Source organism: Haliotis rufescens, unplaced genomic scaffold, assembly GCF_023055435.1.
Source record: "Haliotis rufescens isolate VD_foot unplaced genomic scaffold, xgHalRufe1.0.p SCAF_11, whole genome shotgun sequence".
In the NCBI taxonomy this organism is placed as follows: Eukaryota; Metazoa; Mollusca; class Gastropoda; order Lepetellida; family Haliotidae; genus Haliotis; species Haliotis rufescens.
In genome coordinates this window covers 3,147,704-3,164,804 of record NW_025963791.1, presented here as the reverse complement: position 1 = coordinate 3,164,804, position 17,101 = coordinate 3,147,704, and the positions used below count along the sequence as shown (strand labels likewise).

The 17,101-nt window shown below is 40.6% G+C and overlaps 1 protein-coding gene across 1 annotated transcript; it reads right to left on the bottom strand.

Moving 5' to 3' along the window:
- Positions 1 to 1,897: 1,897 nt before the first annotated feature.
- On the bottom strand, positions 1,898 to 16,203 carry LOC124144534 (probable flavin-containing monoamine oxidase A). The gene is made up of 11 exons (XM_048392123.1): positions 15,970 to 16,203; positions 15,288 to 15,375; positions 14,474 to 14,648; positions 13,732 to 13,846; positions 11,233 to 11,390; positions 10,898 to 10,987; positions 9,109 to 9,196; positions 7,844 to 7,944; positions 6,253 to 6,432; positions 5,044 to 5,231; positions 1,898 to 4,285 (listed from the first exon to the last, which is right to left on the bottom strand). The coding sequence occupies exons 1-11, from the start codon at positions 16,085 to 16,087 to the stop codon at positions 4,006 to 4,008; spliced, it is 1,581 nt and encodes a 526-aa protein (XP_048248080.1). The 5' UTR covers positions 16,088 to 16,203; the 3' UTR covers positions 1,898 to 4,005.
- Between the last annotated feature and the right edge of the window lie 898 nt (positions 16,204 to 17,101).

The window sequence follows — 17,101 nt, the reverse complement described above, 5'->3', positions numbered from 1 at the left end:
GCACGGATCTTACAGATGACGTACCAACACTTCAACAATGTCGGCAGCCCACAGCCAGTGTATGATCAGTGGGTGGATGAATAACATGACCTTGCGGATTGACCGGTACTCACGCTATCGACCACTAATTTGCGTAATCGAAAATGACCGACACGTGACAATACCTGATACCCCCGTCCTTATATACATGCAAGGAAATATATGATCGTGGGTTCGAATTCAAGATTCGCCCTGATAATGTTTCTACTGTTGTCAGCACCCCGTACGTTGGTTCCACCGAAGTCGTAAACGTCTAAGACCCGCATCAATCGGGCTTGCCTCTCACATCAATTTGAAACGCCCTGATATACTAGTAACTGAAAAATGTTCCGATTGTTCAAAGTGGCCTTAAACCTGACTAGCTACCGCAGACGTCTGGTTTGGTTTGGTTTGCTGTTTTACGCCGCACTCAGCAATATTCCAGCTATATGACGGCGGTCTGTAAATAATCGAGTCTGGACCAGACATTCCAGAGATTTACATCATGAACATCGATCCACGCAATTGGAATCGATGGCATGCATCAACCAAGTCAGCGAGCCTGACCATCCGATCCCGTTAGTCGCCTTTTACAGATGACGTCTGACGGTGCGAACGTTGAATTTCATTCTGTCTCTCTTGACACCAATAATAGTCATAAATATAGTCATGTGATAATGAGTTGACGTGACATGATTAAGTATCAACCCTCAATCATTACTGGTTATCGTCAACTCTCGTTATCTCCACGCAGGCACAGATACTCACGGGAAACTCACAGAGGTCAAGGTCGTGGAGATGCCTTTTCATCGTGACACAAACATCACTGATTAATATAGGCTGATTATTACTCAACAAACCGCAGCTGTTCAATGAATCAACCAATCAAAAACAGACTATCACATGAAGTATGAATGTTGAATCATAGATCAGCTATCACAAACTGCCTCGCTCCTTGCGACCTGTTACAAAGCTAGACGGTCTCCGTGGTGTTGTGGTAGAGCGTCTACCCGGCGAGCGGAAGCTCGGAGGTCATGAATGACGTTATCATAATGTCCGCTGTGGCGGACATATTGAAAAGCAGGCTTGATCAGATTCGAACGACTTGAACAAATTCAGGAGTTATCATTGGTGGGAACTGTGTCCTGACAAGTCTGCATATCTATGGATTGTAGTTGCTCGCAACTTTCCCCAATTGCTGCTTCCGACAAGGCTATGCTTTAATTGCAATACTTCAATGACTTGGGTCCAAAATGGAAAGTCATCCAATGATGCCAGTTTAGCAAAGCGGTCATGGGGTGAGTGAGTGAGTATGGTTTTACACCGCTTTTAGCAATATTCCAGCAATATCACGGTGGGGGACACCAGAAATGGGCTTCACACATTGTACCCATGTCGGGAATCGAACCCGGGTCTTCGGTGTGACTAGCGAACGCTTCAACCCCGAGGCTACCCAAGCGCCCCCAAAACGGTCATTGATTTCACAGGTGAGATCATGACTTTGCCTGTTTTGCTTAACACCAAGGGGAAAACACTGAATGTCCCTGAAAAATACTGTATGTCCCTGATGTTTCTGGGAAATACTGTATGTTTCTAGATAAAACAGCTAGTGTGCCTTTCATTTCCTCAATGAGGTGTTTGCTCTTGTCAATCATTATTCAAGTACATTGCAGGTCTGGTTTAACTGTTGCGCGACCTCACACAATCGCATTAAAATCAGATCTTAATTCTTTATTTAAGGGCAGCGAGAACTTAGATCTGATTTTAATGAGATTGGACCTCAGACAATATTGGTCCAACACAAGTGATCTGAATATTTCAAACACATTAGATATGCAATATAACGTCTGCCACTGTATTTTTCAATATGAAAGTGTGCTCTTATCAAAAAGCATTTTATTCCATTAAACTAGACAGTGATATGTGACACGGTTCACTACCTGATATGAAATACTATTCAAATAAATCATATGAATTTGTAAAACAATGCTGAATTGGACATAAATTTTCAGTACATACATAAAGGGAAACAGACACATCACTGCTTTTCCAGCAATATACATAAAATATATCTGTAGAAACTTCACACAAAACTATACCATCCATAACAGACTAAGGCCAGCTAGGAATCAGTACTAATAATTGCATTTACTATGTACTATACTACTTCATGGAGGAATCACAGATACAGATCTGATTGGTGGGATTGGTGTGATTTGAAAAAATACTATGTCTATGTAATACATGCCCCGACATCTCATTTGGTACCGACATCGACATCGCATGAAATTCTCAATAACAGCCACAAATCTGAAACACACAATGTTTATGGCATGGTGAAATACAAAGTTACCAGCACTAGTTTTCCGAAGCACTCTATGTTTCACCTGGAACAGGCTAGTGGGGACCAATTCTAACCCGGAATCCCCACAAGGCCGTATGAGGGAATCACCTACCTCCTGTCTTGATACAGAATATAAGCATCAATCAATATATGACAGACATATGTTTAATATTGTCACGTGTTAAATCATGAAAAATTGGCACATCACTTAAATTAAATTAAGAATTTGTATAGCACATTTTTAAATTAACACCTGTTCAAATGTGCTTAGACCATGATTGATCTAGTCAAAGGTTGTCTTGAAGAGACAGGTTTTGAGTGTCTTTTGATTTTTTAAGCTTTTCTGTTTCTCGATTTCTTGTAGCCGATTGTTCCATAGCAATGGGCCAGCATGTTGAAATGACCTATCGCCATATGTTTTTGTATGTGATTGTGGCACCACTAGCAGATGTTGATGGTGGATATATTCAATATCTTGGGTTATTAAATACAAATTTGACAGTAGCATACATTTAGCCTCCTAAATTAAGACTCCACTTATTGGCACATAACTAGGAAATTAGCAGCCAAAGGCTCTCAAGCATGACTTACTATTTTCTTTCATATTTGCGAAAATACCTCACAATAAAAAAGGCGGATCAATAAGAACACACAAAACACATGACTATTTCATACAGATCCACTTGAACGTCTAGTTCAGGTGAGCTAACAGAAGAAAATTTCATTTTCAACAAACTAGTCATGGATAGCTAGAGCTAATCAAAACAAACAAAAGACAAACTCTTGCTGAGGAGACATTTCTTCAATGACTAATCTTGCTAATATGAATGAAACGATAAAATTTAAGGCTGAGTTTTTTTCAATTACCAAATTTTGTAAAAGGAAAAAAACAACAATTTTGAGACCAGTCTTCCAAACTATTTTGTGAACCACTTTCAGTGACCAAAAAACTGCCAAGCAGGTCAATATTAGAAGGGAACTAACTGACTGTTCATTTCAAAATGACATTTCAACGGAACCATGACAAATATATGTACATATCCTGAATTCCAACACGGGGGATTTAAACATGTCATATGATTAAGTGAAATAATAAAGAAATTAGTTAGTGAATTTTACACAAAAATAACTGCACACCAAAATTCTGTTGACCTGGATGACACTCTTCATAGTGAAGCCATCATGCTGAACAGATTTTGGGTTTAACAAATCATTATCAGATAGTAATATTAGTATTATTAATACTGACATCGTCAGCTTCAATCTTTAGAAAAAGATGTCCAATTCTGCCATTGTCTATTGACATCAGTTTAGCAGAGTGTAGTGTTAATATAGGACTATTACTGGCTGAGGATAACGAACCTAATAAATGTTTACCCAACTCAGGCTTTAGACTAGTGGTTGTAGTCGCAGGCTGCAGCAGTATCTGTCTGGGAGACTGAGTTTCCAGAATAACAGGGTCCAGACTATCCAGGGGTCCCTTTGCACATACTGCTACGGGGTACAGGGCTTGAAATAATGTGACAAATATGTGACGAGTCTTCGAGGCGTGCTGTCAACACTGATTCATACAAACTCCCTATGTTAATAATAGTATGTTTATCACGGTACAAACATACACACATTGTAAAATCCATACGACATCACTTTGGGCTTATTAATGACAAAATGGCTCCTCTTTTGGACAAAGCAAATCCCATTGCAACACACGCTCCAAGACAAAGTGTCAGTTTTATCCAGGGAACATTAGCCTTGATCTTTGGGGTTATGATTCGAGAGGCATAAAGGTCATGGTCATCCTGTGATACAAGGTCAGGGTGAATGTGAGACAGAACTTCGATGGCGGTGCGGTACCCGGCCTGCACAGCTCCACTCATATACCCACACCACTGAGTCGCCGTCTCCGTGCCGGCAAAGTGGACCCTGGAACAGAGTGGTAAACAGGTGGTACAAAGGCGGTACAAAGGTGGTACAGAGGCAGTACAAACATGATCTTTATATCAATTATTTCAGTAACACTTGGGGGATCCAGGGTCAGACCCAGCAGACAATGTTAACTAAATTGAGGATTGGGTGGTCAGTCTTAGACAAATACTTAGTCTCTGAAAACAAAAACTTTTGACAGAAACAAACAACTCCATTTAAATTGAAGAGGACTCCCACTGAGAAGGAAGATTCAGTGGAAACTCTAGAAGGCTGAGCGGAAGGGGAAAATATGGTTAACAGACTGAGACAGACTAGACCAATCTATGTGACCTACAAGTGTTCTTTGCGTACAAAAGATATACAATATATTCTGTAAAACTTCATGTCTTAATTCAATTCAACTTATGAACAATAACTACAGTATTTAGGAACTGACAGGATATAGATATTTAAAGATATATAAAATAGATCACTGCAAACATTTCACTTGAATGAAGAAGTGTATTTTGCTATTTTCTTGCAATATGAGTTTCAAGATGGTCTAAAAGTAAATATGACCATCAAATCAATACATCATTTTGTTACTGATATTTGATAAAATCATCTCACCCTCATGTCTCTTAATATTAAATATCACAGACTCAACAAGAAAGATCGGAAGCCTTCTACAAGCCTCTGACTTCTGTTACGGTATCGTCTTGTGTTGATGTAGCTGATACAAAAAGATGCTCTGGAGAGATTCTCCATCCACTAACCTGTTCACTGGCTCCCTGAGTCCGGCAGCGAAGTACTGCATGGCTCCTGTCCCCAGACAGCAGACCGGGCCACCCCTGGTGTACGGCTCCACGTTCCAGTCCTTCTCCTGGTACTCCAACACCTCCAGGGCTGACTGGCCAAAATACGTGGACAGTTGATGCAACACACAGTGCTGCCGATCTTCTGCCTGTGTAATACACATTTACGATGTCACCTCAGTGGATAGTCTAACAAAGTTTTACCCATAATTAGCAAAAGTTTGTACATATGAAGAAACAGAGTTTAGGCTTGGCAGAAAAGCCATCAATCGTGTGATCAATTGGAATTATGAGATGAGGTGAGGTGAAATTGGGTTTAACGTCACGTCCAGGAATATTGCACTTATATAGCGACATGCATGTGTGTGAGTGGCTGCTTGTACTAGTCTGGACTGATGCCGATGTATAGTGCTAGCTCACAGAGATACCATGCCGCTGTTTAACATGAATACCAGTCCTTGTTTTAGCACCTTAATGCTGAGCGCCAGACAGGGTAACAACAACAAGTACCATCTTTTAACATCTTTTGGTATGAACGTAGCCTGGGATCAAACCCCGGACTTTCCGCTCTTTCTTCTTTTTTTGAAATATGTCATTGTGAATACAGGGGAATCCCAACAACCCAGTCACTTTCTTACTGGAATACAGTTGAGCTTACTGAGTTCGGAAGGATAAGAGTGAATATAATTGTGTGCCAGAGACTGGGATGAGAAAGCCATGTAGGAAATGGAAGCCATCACGTGCTCAGTCTATCTGCTGCACAATCACAATACGAGGACAATATCGTGCTATTTTCAGCATACATGTTTTTCTACCCATAAGTCCACGTACAAAGTGTTTATATACAAACAGCCATGATGGTTCTGGTGAACAAAGTACAAAGTCCTCTTGTCTGTTTCTGTGACTATACAGTGCTCCCTCGTTATTGTGCTCTTCAATATAGCGCTTACTCCATTATAGCGTGTGGTAAAGCATGGCTCCCAAAATTTACTAACATTTTCAATAAAAAAACCTCAAGTTTTTCAATGACACAATGTTTTCCCCCATCTCAGAAAACATTTTCAGCTGATCACCGCCATCACGTAACACCGGAAATACCAGTCAACAAATCTGAAGTACGCATTTTAACCCAACGAGGGTAGCGTTGTAGTGCGGGATCACTGTACTCACACTGGTTGCTGCCCACTGTACTGCTTGATGTCCTCCCAGGAAGCCCACGAGAGCTGGATTCCCTTTAGGAGACGTAGCATCGTAAACAATGCACAGGGGCCCTGAATCACAACACGGTAACAACGATGGGCCGCCATTAGATACTGCCTCGCCAGACTGACCCTGTTCTCGCCAAAAAGCCTACGGAATAGAAAACGGTTTGTTAAGATATTTCTTGGTTAGACATCTAAAAGAATATAAATTACTGTTCTGAAAATCGATTCTGCAAGGTAGTTTACTAGTCACATCAGTTTTGGGTTGTCTGTACATATACACATATGATATTCAAATTTCTAAAGTTTTGACTTCCAAAAGCCTTGCTATTATATATCCTGCATGTTAGATTGATGATCGATCCTTACCATCCTGTATGTTATAATGATGACGGATCCTTACAATCCTGTATGTTACACTGATGATGGACCCTTACCATCCTGTATGTTATACTGATGATGGATCCTTACCATCCTGTATGTTACACAGATGATGGATCCTTACCATCCTGTATGTTATACTGATGATGGATCCTTACAATCCTGTGTGTTATACTGATGATGGATCCTTACCGTCCTGTATGTTATACCGATGATTGACCCTTACCATCCTGTATGTTATACTGATGATGGATCCTTACCCTTCTGTGTGTTATACTGATGATGGATCCTTACAATCCTGTATGTTATACTGATGATGGATCCTTACAATCCTGTATGTTATACTGATGATGGACCCTTACCGTCCTGTATGTTCTACTGATGATGGATCCTTACCCTCCTGTATGTTATACTGATGATGGATCCTTACCCTCCTGTATGTTATACTGATGAGGGATCCTTACCCTCCTGTATGTTATACTGATGATGGACCCTTACCGTCCTGTGTGTTATACAGATGATGGATCCTTACCCTCCTGTATGTTATACTGATGAGGGATCCTTACCCTCTTGTGTGTTATACTGATGATGGACCCTTACCCTCCTGTATGTTATACTGATGATGGATCCTTACCCTCCTGTGTTTTATACTGATGATGGTTCCTTACTGTCCTGTATGTTATACTGTTGAGGGATCCTTACCCTCCTGTATGTTATACTGATGATGGACCCTTACCGTCCTGTGTGTTATACTGATGATGGATCCTTACCCTCCTGTGTGTTATACTGATGATGGATCCTTACCCTCCTGTATGTTATACTGATGATGGACCCTTACCGTCCTGTGTGTTATACTGATGATGGACCCTTACCCTCCTGTATGTTATACTGATGATGGACCCTTACCCTCCTGTATGTTATACTGATGATGGATCCTTACCCTCCTGTATGTTATACTGATGATGGATCCTTACAATCCTGTATGTTATACTGATGATGGATCCTTACAATCCTGTATGTTATACTGATGATGGACCCTTACCCTCCTGTATGTTATACTGATGATGGATCCTTACCGTCCTGTATGTTATACTGATGATGGACCCTTACCGTCCTGTATGTTATACTGATGATGGACCCTTACTGTCCTGTATTTTATACTGATGATGGATGCTTACCGTCCTGTATGTTATGATGACCTTGATCATGTTACCAAGGGGCATCCTCTTGATCAGCTCCTGTTTTTGTGGGGGCAGTAGAGGGTGGAAGTCGATGTGACCTGTAGGGGACACAATGGAAATTGTGATGTACAAACTACAGCCTTATCATTTACATACTGCTTAATCACCTGTCTGCTGTCCATTTTCCTCAATGGCATTTCCAGATATCGGTTGTAGGCATGCTGTTTGGGAGGGGCATTACACTGACATGATGACTTGTGGCATCCAACACTTAGCTCTTGGGAGCCTGCAGTTTCCCGAGGCAAGGGCGTTAGCTGACTATAAAAGTCCAGTTTCCAACCTTGCAGAACTAGGCTGCAATTTCCGAGCTATTACAACTTATGTCCCTTCTGTGACCCTCCTATTGACCAGTTAGATTCCATCTCTCTATCACCTTTGCTTCAAACAAAATGGCGGCGCCCACTCAAGACAATATGATGGATAATCATAATCCATATTGTAATAAAACAGGTCTTACCTCGTGAAGCGCATTAAATCACTTGAGCACATTATTCAAAAATATGTAAAGATTTGCAAAATATCTGTTGACGCCCAGTTGGCTGTACACATGCTTTGCAAATCTAGTAGACAAATGAAATCTGCACATTGAAATCCATGTTGTTTACAAACCAGATGTCTAGATTGTAACATGATTTTGATTGGACTATGTATAGACTCGTTAGTCCAGCCAAAATATAACTCAGGAATCCCAGCCTAGTTTGGCAAGGATGGAAACTGGACTTTTGTAGTTACCTCCCTTGCCTCAGGAAGACGGGAAAGTGGACTTTTATAGTCAGTTACTTCCCTTGCCTTGGGAAGATGTTGCGCTATGGAGCAGAACAAGTACCAAGAACATTAATGGACTGAGTTTCACTATTCTATTTTGACTGCATCTCTAAGATTAGTATTTAGTTGTTTTTTGAATTAATATAAAACGGATATATATTTGTTGTTTCACCCAAAAGTCAGCAGTTTTCCATGTCTACATCATGTTGGCATGTTATTATTCAAGTCTACACCATGGGATTCTGTTCTCTGGAGGTTGCCAAGCCTCATCAGTCACCATGGGAACCTGGCTTTCTGGTAGTGAGGTCAAATAGGACTAAAATATCATCATCAAAGCAAAGATGTGCAAAACTGTTTATGATTTGGAAGGGAGGTTCTGTTAATAATTGCTCAATTCTTTTGTTGGGAGACATCTGTCAACCACTCTAGTTGCTCACCGAGGGCAGGTGGCGGCACGGCACAGATCACCCTCTTACACTCGTACTTGTGACCGGGGACAGTCTTCACAGTGACACCTGTCTCGTTCTGAAACACAAAGCAGTAGACTAGTCTTGTATACAAATCAACTAGCAGAGGTTCATGACGTGTGTGGATCAGGAATGAAAGTCGGTGATATATAAGTTCTGATTCTATCCAAGAGGAAACATATTATATGCAATCAAAGCACATAGGTGTTGCAACATATACATAAATGTTTTTGTTGTTGTATTTTCTGATATTTCACAATTGTACAAAATATGTTAAGATCTTCTTGACATTCAATATTTCTTGGTAGCTGAATGCTACAAACTCAAAAAGCAAGCCTACACTTGTTAGCTGGTACCAGAGATGCTATCAGACAGGGTGGCCTGTACCCAGTAGACCAGGAGCCCATGACAACCAATCCACATTAACACTGACAGTCCAACCACCACCAAAGCCACAGTGTTGAGAGACAGTGCCACACATTAATTAGCACCTGAGACACTATCTAACAAGACACCCCTTCAACCACCAAAACATGGTGGACAGTGAGCCGAATGTGAGCTCCAAAAACCGCTCCTCCCAAAAACACAGTTCGCCAGCACACTAGGGCCCTACCCTACACCCACTGATACTGAGTAGACCGAGGGATGAAAAAAACCCATCAATGTCAACTTTAGCAGTTCATCATAAATTTACAGAAACCTATGCAGGAAGTCTTAGAATATGAGAATGTCCTAACATTATACATGAAAAGTCTTGACATTACATTGTACCAAGATTGTATGTACCTGGTCCACCTACCTGTATGACAGAGGGTACAGGTCCACCTACCTGTATGATAGAGGACACTGGTCCACCTACCTGTATGACAGAGGGATCGGGGCCACCTACCTGTATGACAGAGGACACTGGCCCACCTACCTGTATGACAGAGGGATCGGGGCCACCTACCTGTATGACAGAGGACACTGGTCCACCTACCTGTATGATAGAGGACACTGGTCCACCTACCTGTACGATAGAGGACACTGGTCCACCTACCTGTATGATAGAGGGTACTGGTCCACCTACCTGTATGATAGAGGACACTGGTCCACCTACCTGTATGATAGAGGACACTGGTCCACCTACCTGTATGACAGAGGACACTGGTCCACCTACCTGTACGATAGAGGACACTGGTCCACCTACCTGTATGACAGAGGACACTGGTCCACCTACCTGTATGATAAAGGACACTGGCCCACCTACCTGTATGACAGAGGGATCGGGGCCACCTACCTGTATGACAGAGGACACTGGTCCACCTACCTGTATGATAGAGGACACTGGTCCACCTACCTGTACGATAGAGGACACTGGTCCACCTACCTGTATGATAGAGGACACTGGTCCACCTACCTGTATGATAGAGGACACTGGTCCACCTACCTGTACGACAGAGGACACTGGTCCACCTACCTGTATGATAAAGGACACTGGTCCACCTACCTGTACGACAGAGGACACTGGTCCACCTACCTGTATGATAAAGGACACTGGTCCACCTACCTGTATGACAGAGGACACTGGTCCACCTACCTGTATGATAGAGGACACTGGTCCACCTACCTGTATGACAGAGGGATCGGGGCCACCTACCTGTATGACAGAGGACACTGGTCCACCTACCTGTATGATAGAGGACACTGGTCCACCTACCTGTATGATAGAGGACACTGGTCCACCTACCTGTATGATAGAGGACACTGGTCCACCTACCTGTATGATAGAGGATACTGGTTCATCCAGGTTCACATTCATGGCTCCCACGGTGGACACCATCCGCTGTGAGACCTGCTGTGAACCACCCTGAAGAAGGAATAATAATGATAACATAGATCACTGATCAGAATTAAATGTTTCACTGCAGGATCAACTTGAACCGTACTTTACATATTCTGAAGTAAGCAAGCAAGTGTGTCTGGTTTAACATGGTCTTCAACAGTATATCAGTTTTATCATGTCAGCTCGAAGTGGAAGGAAAGCCCTCACCAATGCAGGGCTTTTACATCAGCCATAGCATATCGTATTGTACGATGAACAAAAGCAGGTACCTGTATCTTGAACTCCTGGGCCGTGAACTCTGTGGCTTCGACAAGGTTCTTGATACCATCAGCTGCACTCACGTACATTAAGTAGAACAATAAAGACACTTGAGTCGTCTCCATTCCCATCATGCAACGTCCAGCAGATTCAACTGCTTCCTTAGCACCTTTGTGAGGGAGTGAATGAGTTAGTGACACAGTGAGTCAAAATATAAAGTCACTTCGGGAGAATTTCAGCTGTATTGTGACTAGAATATGCAATACATTTATACTTATAAAACCTGTTGACAAGAAAGTATAATAACCTGCAATGTATCACAGATTACCATTTAAAACCAGTAGGAAGATATTACAGATATAACTGCAAAATGACAATAAATCATTCAGGTTATAGATCACTGGAGACCAAAGATAAGCCACATTACTGCATTTTCTCAAGGCAAGCGAGTAAACTGACTATCAAAGTCCAGTTTCCACCCTTGCCGAACTAGGCTGGTATTATGGAGTTACAGTTTGGCTGGACTAACAAGTCCATGCATAGTCCAATCAAAATCGTGCTACGAAATCGAAATCCGGTTTTTAAACTGTCGTGCAGATTTTGATCGATTGCAGGATTTGCAAAGCATATGTACCGCCAACTCATTGTCAACAGATATTTTTCATTTTTTTTTATGTTTTTAATCAAAGTGCTCAAGTGATTTGGTGCACTTCGCGATGTAAGGCCCGTTTTATCATAATATAGATCTTGATCATGATCAGATCGTCTTGACTGGCCGCCGCCATTTTGTTTAAAGCAAATGCAAATGATACGAGAGGTGGAAGTTGAATGGTCCATAGGAGAGGCTTAGAAGGGACATAACTCATAATAATTACTGGTGGCGCTATGATTGAGCCCAGGAATTCCAGCCTAGTTCGGCAAGGGTGGGAACTGGACTTTTAAAGTCAGTTAACTCTCTTGCCTCGGGAAGATGCATTACTGGGGACTGCGAGGACTTTTTGTAGCCCAGTAGAATGTACTGTTAGAAAAACTATCCCGCAATTAAACTTCAGAACAAATATACTACAACTAAAACAGTCCCAGCCATGAAAATATTGTGAATTAGTGGAACTACCAATTCATGGTATAATATAACTCAGTACATGTATAACCTGAGCATGTTAAGTAACAACATTCCAAATGAAATGTTGTCTTGGAACAAATGTTCGGACAACTTGGTGCAGTGAACCATGACCAGTTTTGTATTTATTTGCAGTTCTTTTGGGACATAGTGGTGTGAAAAAGGAAAGTGAACATCTCTCATATAACCAGACATTTGACACTTATGTGAATTTGTAATTTAAATTTGTTGTAATTCTTAATCTTAAAGAAATTCAATGATCAGAAAGTCTTCAGCCCAATTAATCCCCATACCCTTCACATCGTCAGAAACTGTTTTTTTTAGTATTATATTAACTGCAGTAAGCACATGTACACTTACTAAAACCATACACAAGAAGCTAAATTTGTGGTCTGATATCAAGTGGTAGTGAACAAACTTACTTCAAACTTAGGTAAAATTAAAACTTTTTGATAATGGTTATAAGGCAATTATAGACCCCTTTTTCACTGCAAGTTTCTACCAACTCATGTACATGTGTGCTTTGTTTGTTTGTTTGTTTGTTGTTTGACGCCTCACTCAGCAATATTCCAGCTATATGACGGCGGTCTGTAAATAATCGAGTCTGGACCAGACATTCCAGTGATAGGTGAGGTGAGGTGAAATTGGGTTTAACGTCGCGTCCAAGATTATTGCACTTATATAGCGACGTGCATGCACGTGTATGTGTGTGTGTGGCTGCTTGTACTAGTCCGGACTGATGCCGTTTATAGTGCTAGCTCATTGAGATACCATGCCGCAGTTTAACATGAATACCCCACTCAGACACAGTATACTGACTCCGAGCCGACCAGTCCTTGTTTTAGCCCCTTAATGCCGAGCGCCAGACAGGGTAACAACAAGTACAATCTTTTAACGTCTTTTTGCATGACGCGGCCCGGGATCGAACCCTGGACCTTCCGCTCTCCGGGCGGACGCTCTACCACAAGACCACGGAGGCGGTCTCCAGTGATAGACATCATGAGCATCGATCCACACAATTGGGATACGATGACATGCATCAACCAAGTCATCGAGCCTGACCACCCAATGTCGTTAGTCCCCTCTTACGACAAGCAGTCGCCTTTTACAACAGTCCTCAGCAGGAGGAGCTTACAGATAGGTTTAGAAATCAGCTTAATGGAGCAGAGTTCTCAATACAGCAAATATAGTATTTGTCTTGGATAAAGGACAATATGACAAATAAGAACATGATCACGATTACTGCTGCCTTTGAGGACGGTCTTGTTAGTTACTGTTGTTTAGTATACCTTGTTTCTCATCATTGTGGTTGGAGAAATAAATATTACAAGGAATAGAGTCTTTTAGTTCAGTTGTAGAGAAAAGGTGAAAAAATTAGAATCATTGCCACCTTTTGTCCACATAGTCTGTTGAATGAAGGTATCCATGGTGATGGCGTCCCACTCTGCAGCGTGCCGACACAACCAAGGGTCCTCCACATTCACCTCTCTACGCAGCTCATCAATCTGTTGGAAATACAGGCAAATATATATTTTTTTTAAATGAGCATTTCTAATTAAATGCAATGTTTTTATACTTACCTGACGCTACACAGTGCTATAGGTGTAGTGTCAGGTAAGGTAAAAACTCTATTTCATATTTTTAAATCTTTTTTTCAACATTTTGTAACCTTAGATCTATCCATATTTTACCATCCTCTCAATTACTGATGAATTTTAAAAAAAGGCATAGGTAACCCTATCATTAAAGGTGCCACAATTTGCTTTGCAGAGTTGCTTCCCTTAGGCATGCCAGAAACCTATGATCCGAGATTGGAATCTGTGATTTGCCCTGAGATTATGCTTCTAGGTTTGTCAACAGAAACTAGAACTTACACATAATTAAACTAAAGATTTATCACAAATAAATGTTTTTCCATTATTAAAAAAAAAGAAATTAAATAATATTTTAACGCCATGAACTAATCTCAGTATAAGTATAATGCTAGTAATCCTCCTGAAGTTTTAGTATCTTCCAATCATCAGTTTCATTTAAGAAATAAACAGACAGACGACCAGGCCAACATGCCATGCCATAAGCTCACCTAGACCATGTGTTCGGACAGGTGAGCTAAAGAAAATGTCTGTCTCTACCTTGTTTATGAACCGCTGAAGATCAATAAGAGCTAGGACAGAGAGCGAGGGGATATCAGACTTGTAGGAGCTGATGGTGTGGTCAGCGAGCTGCATGAACTTGATGCCCTGGAGGAACTGGGGGTAGATCTTGAGCTGGAGCTCCTCTAGGAGGGCCATGATGTGGGGCTGGCATCTGGGGACAAGATGCAGATAGACGTTACCTATATGTCAGTAGCAGAAGTTACGCAATGTCTCATTTGCATCTGATTTACATTTCTAAATTCTTCAAGGCTGAAATCAAAACATTTTTACTTTTTTTTTTTGGCTATAAATATCCATGACTCTCCAAATTGTGCTCACACATATGCCGGCAGTCATGGTGACTCTCAGTTTCCATTGGCTACTTGAAACCTGAATCAAAACATAAACTCCTCAAAAAAATATATGCAATGACAGCTTATCTTGTGGTAAAAATGTGTCGACCCATTCACTAAATATTTCATCGAAATCTCCGAAGTGGAAGTCAGGGAAAATTTCCATCCATTAATTAATGTATACATACACAGTGATCAGACCAAAATAATTCAGTGATGTTATGCTCATTCGACATCATTTTTTAAACAAACAGATCAGAGAACATACCTTCTTTTATGCTACAATTAACATTGCATGTGATGGAATCTCAAATGATGCAACAGTAAACTGAATTGAATGTACCCAATTAACGTAAAGTGCATACAACTATTTTCCAAAATTCATCAACAGTCATTCAACCGAGGTCAGTCCAGTAATCGGAAACACGTCAGTTGTTTTATGCCTAATCTGTACTCACCTTCCAACCCACTGACCACCAAGGTCCCAGTGGTCAGTCCCCGAGGCAGCCTTCATGGGGACAGTTTGCGTTCGACCACCCACACGATCTAAGTTGACAAACAAAACTCATAAACGCACGCATATTACTGTAATTATTCTTGGTTATTCTCAAGAAAAATATAACATTTCTTCAAAATAATCAACAATTAATAATCATGACAATAATAGAAGATCAACATTATGTGTTTTCAGACTTGCATATGTCATTGAGTATTTGATGCCTTTAGCAGGAGGTTTCAAATGCAAAACATAGGTTAACTTTCTTGGTCATAATCTGTAATACGCTGGATAGACATAAACAGTACAGACACAAGTTCTCAGCCAGAGCGTGCAAAATTGCTCAAGATCTCACACTGACATAATTTATTATGCATTGTAACAGAAAGGAATGCTTTCATATAACAGCACAATTACAGATATATTATCATAGGAAAATGGCAGTTTTTCATTTTAGTACCTGGTCGCAATTGCAATAAACAAGATCATGTTCAAAGTACTTCATATATAATTTTCATTTTCCTTACTCTGTTGTAGTATTTTTAAATAGAAAGCAAAGTTGGGAATATAATTGCAGGCCGTTACATACAATGAAATTACGTATAATTTCTACGGAGCAGCATCACTATAAGTTTAGGGATAACCTTTGGCCTCCAAGACAACAACGTGCAGACTTTGGTCCTTCTTTTTGAGGCGGTAGGCAGCTGCCATTCCCGATATGCCAGCCCCGACGACAACAACGTCACATTTAGTCGTGGACATTGTGACTCTGTGTGTGCAGCACCAACTATCGATTAAGTTGACAGTGGCAGATAAAGGCAATATCAATGCATTGGTGTGACCGTGTCCACTTCCTCAAAGTCCATCGTCAAACTTTAGGGCAGATAACTCTAAGTAATGTTGCCTTGATAAAGTGTGTTGGTAGAGGGGCCATACGTGGCACACGTCAAATGTCCGATAAAATAAATGCTGAGGTAGAAAAACGAACACCACTTTTCACTTTACTCCACGATGAAGAAATATATATACTTATACATTCACTTAAGAGCCAAGTATTATGAAATTCCAATACTTTTGAATATTAAGATATGTTCATTATTCATAACTTGTCGATGTATACTTGTTACAGTCAAAATGACTGAAATGTCCCCTTAGGCAATTTACAGAATGCCTACATATTTTAGTAATTTTACAAATTGACTGAAAAATCTGTCCATATATTTATTATTATAATGGATTCCAAACATTTTGATGTTTAATTTCATCACCCAGTTACTGAACACTGAGAGGATCAAAAGAAAACAAAAGTCAATGTATATTTTTGTGTGTCTTCTAATCCTATCATAATTAGTCTGTTGTGATTTTTTAAAAGTTGCAATTCAGAACATTGTATGTTTTTCTTAAGATAACATTCTTTTGACTTCTCGTCTTCTAAGGGTCGTATTTATAGAGAAGGTGTCATATTTTTGGAGTGATGGCTGGAAAACCACCAGACTTCCCTGTCGTAAGCAAATGACCAAATATTGCATAAATCTATTTACTAGTGTCTCCAGTATATAGTATGGTTTCGTTGCTGTATGCTTGAGTCTATTTTGTGGCTTATGCTGATATTCTATATGAAATATATACATATAGACAATAGATTATTATCACCGGACGTATCAGTTGACTTCGTCTACGACACAGATTAACATAAACTGTCGCATATGTTTTGTTTCTCGTTACTGGAGTATATCAGTTACATATCGCACATGTAGCATATATACTGGAGTATAT

Coding starts and splice junctions, on each gene's coding strand:
- LOC124144534 (XM_048392123.1), bottom strand. CDS start 16,087: ATGTCCACGACTAAATGTGACGTTGTTGTCGTCGGGGCTGGCATATCG. Junction 9,197..10,897: donor CAGTATCCTCTATCATACAG/GTAGGTGGACCA, acceptor TTTGTGTTTCAG/AACGAGACAGGTGTCACTGT. Junction 4,286..5,043: donor CTCAGGGAGCCAGTGAACAG/GTTAGTGGATGG, acceptor ACTCTGTTCCAG/GGTCCACTTTGCCGGCACGG.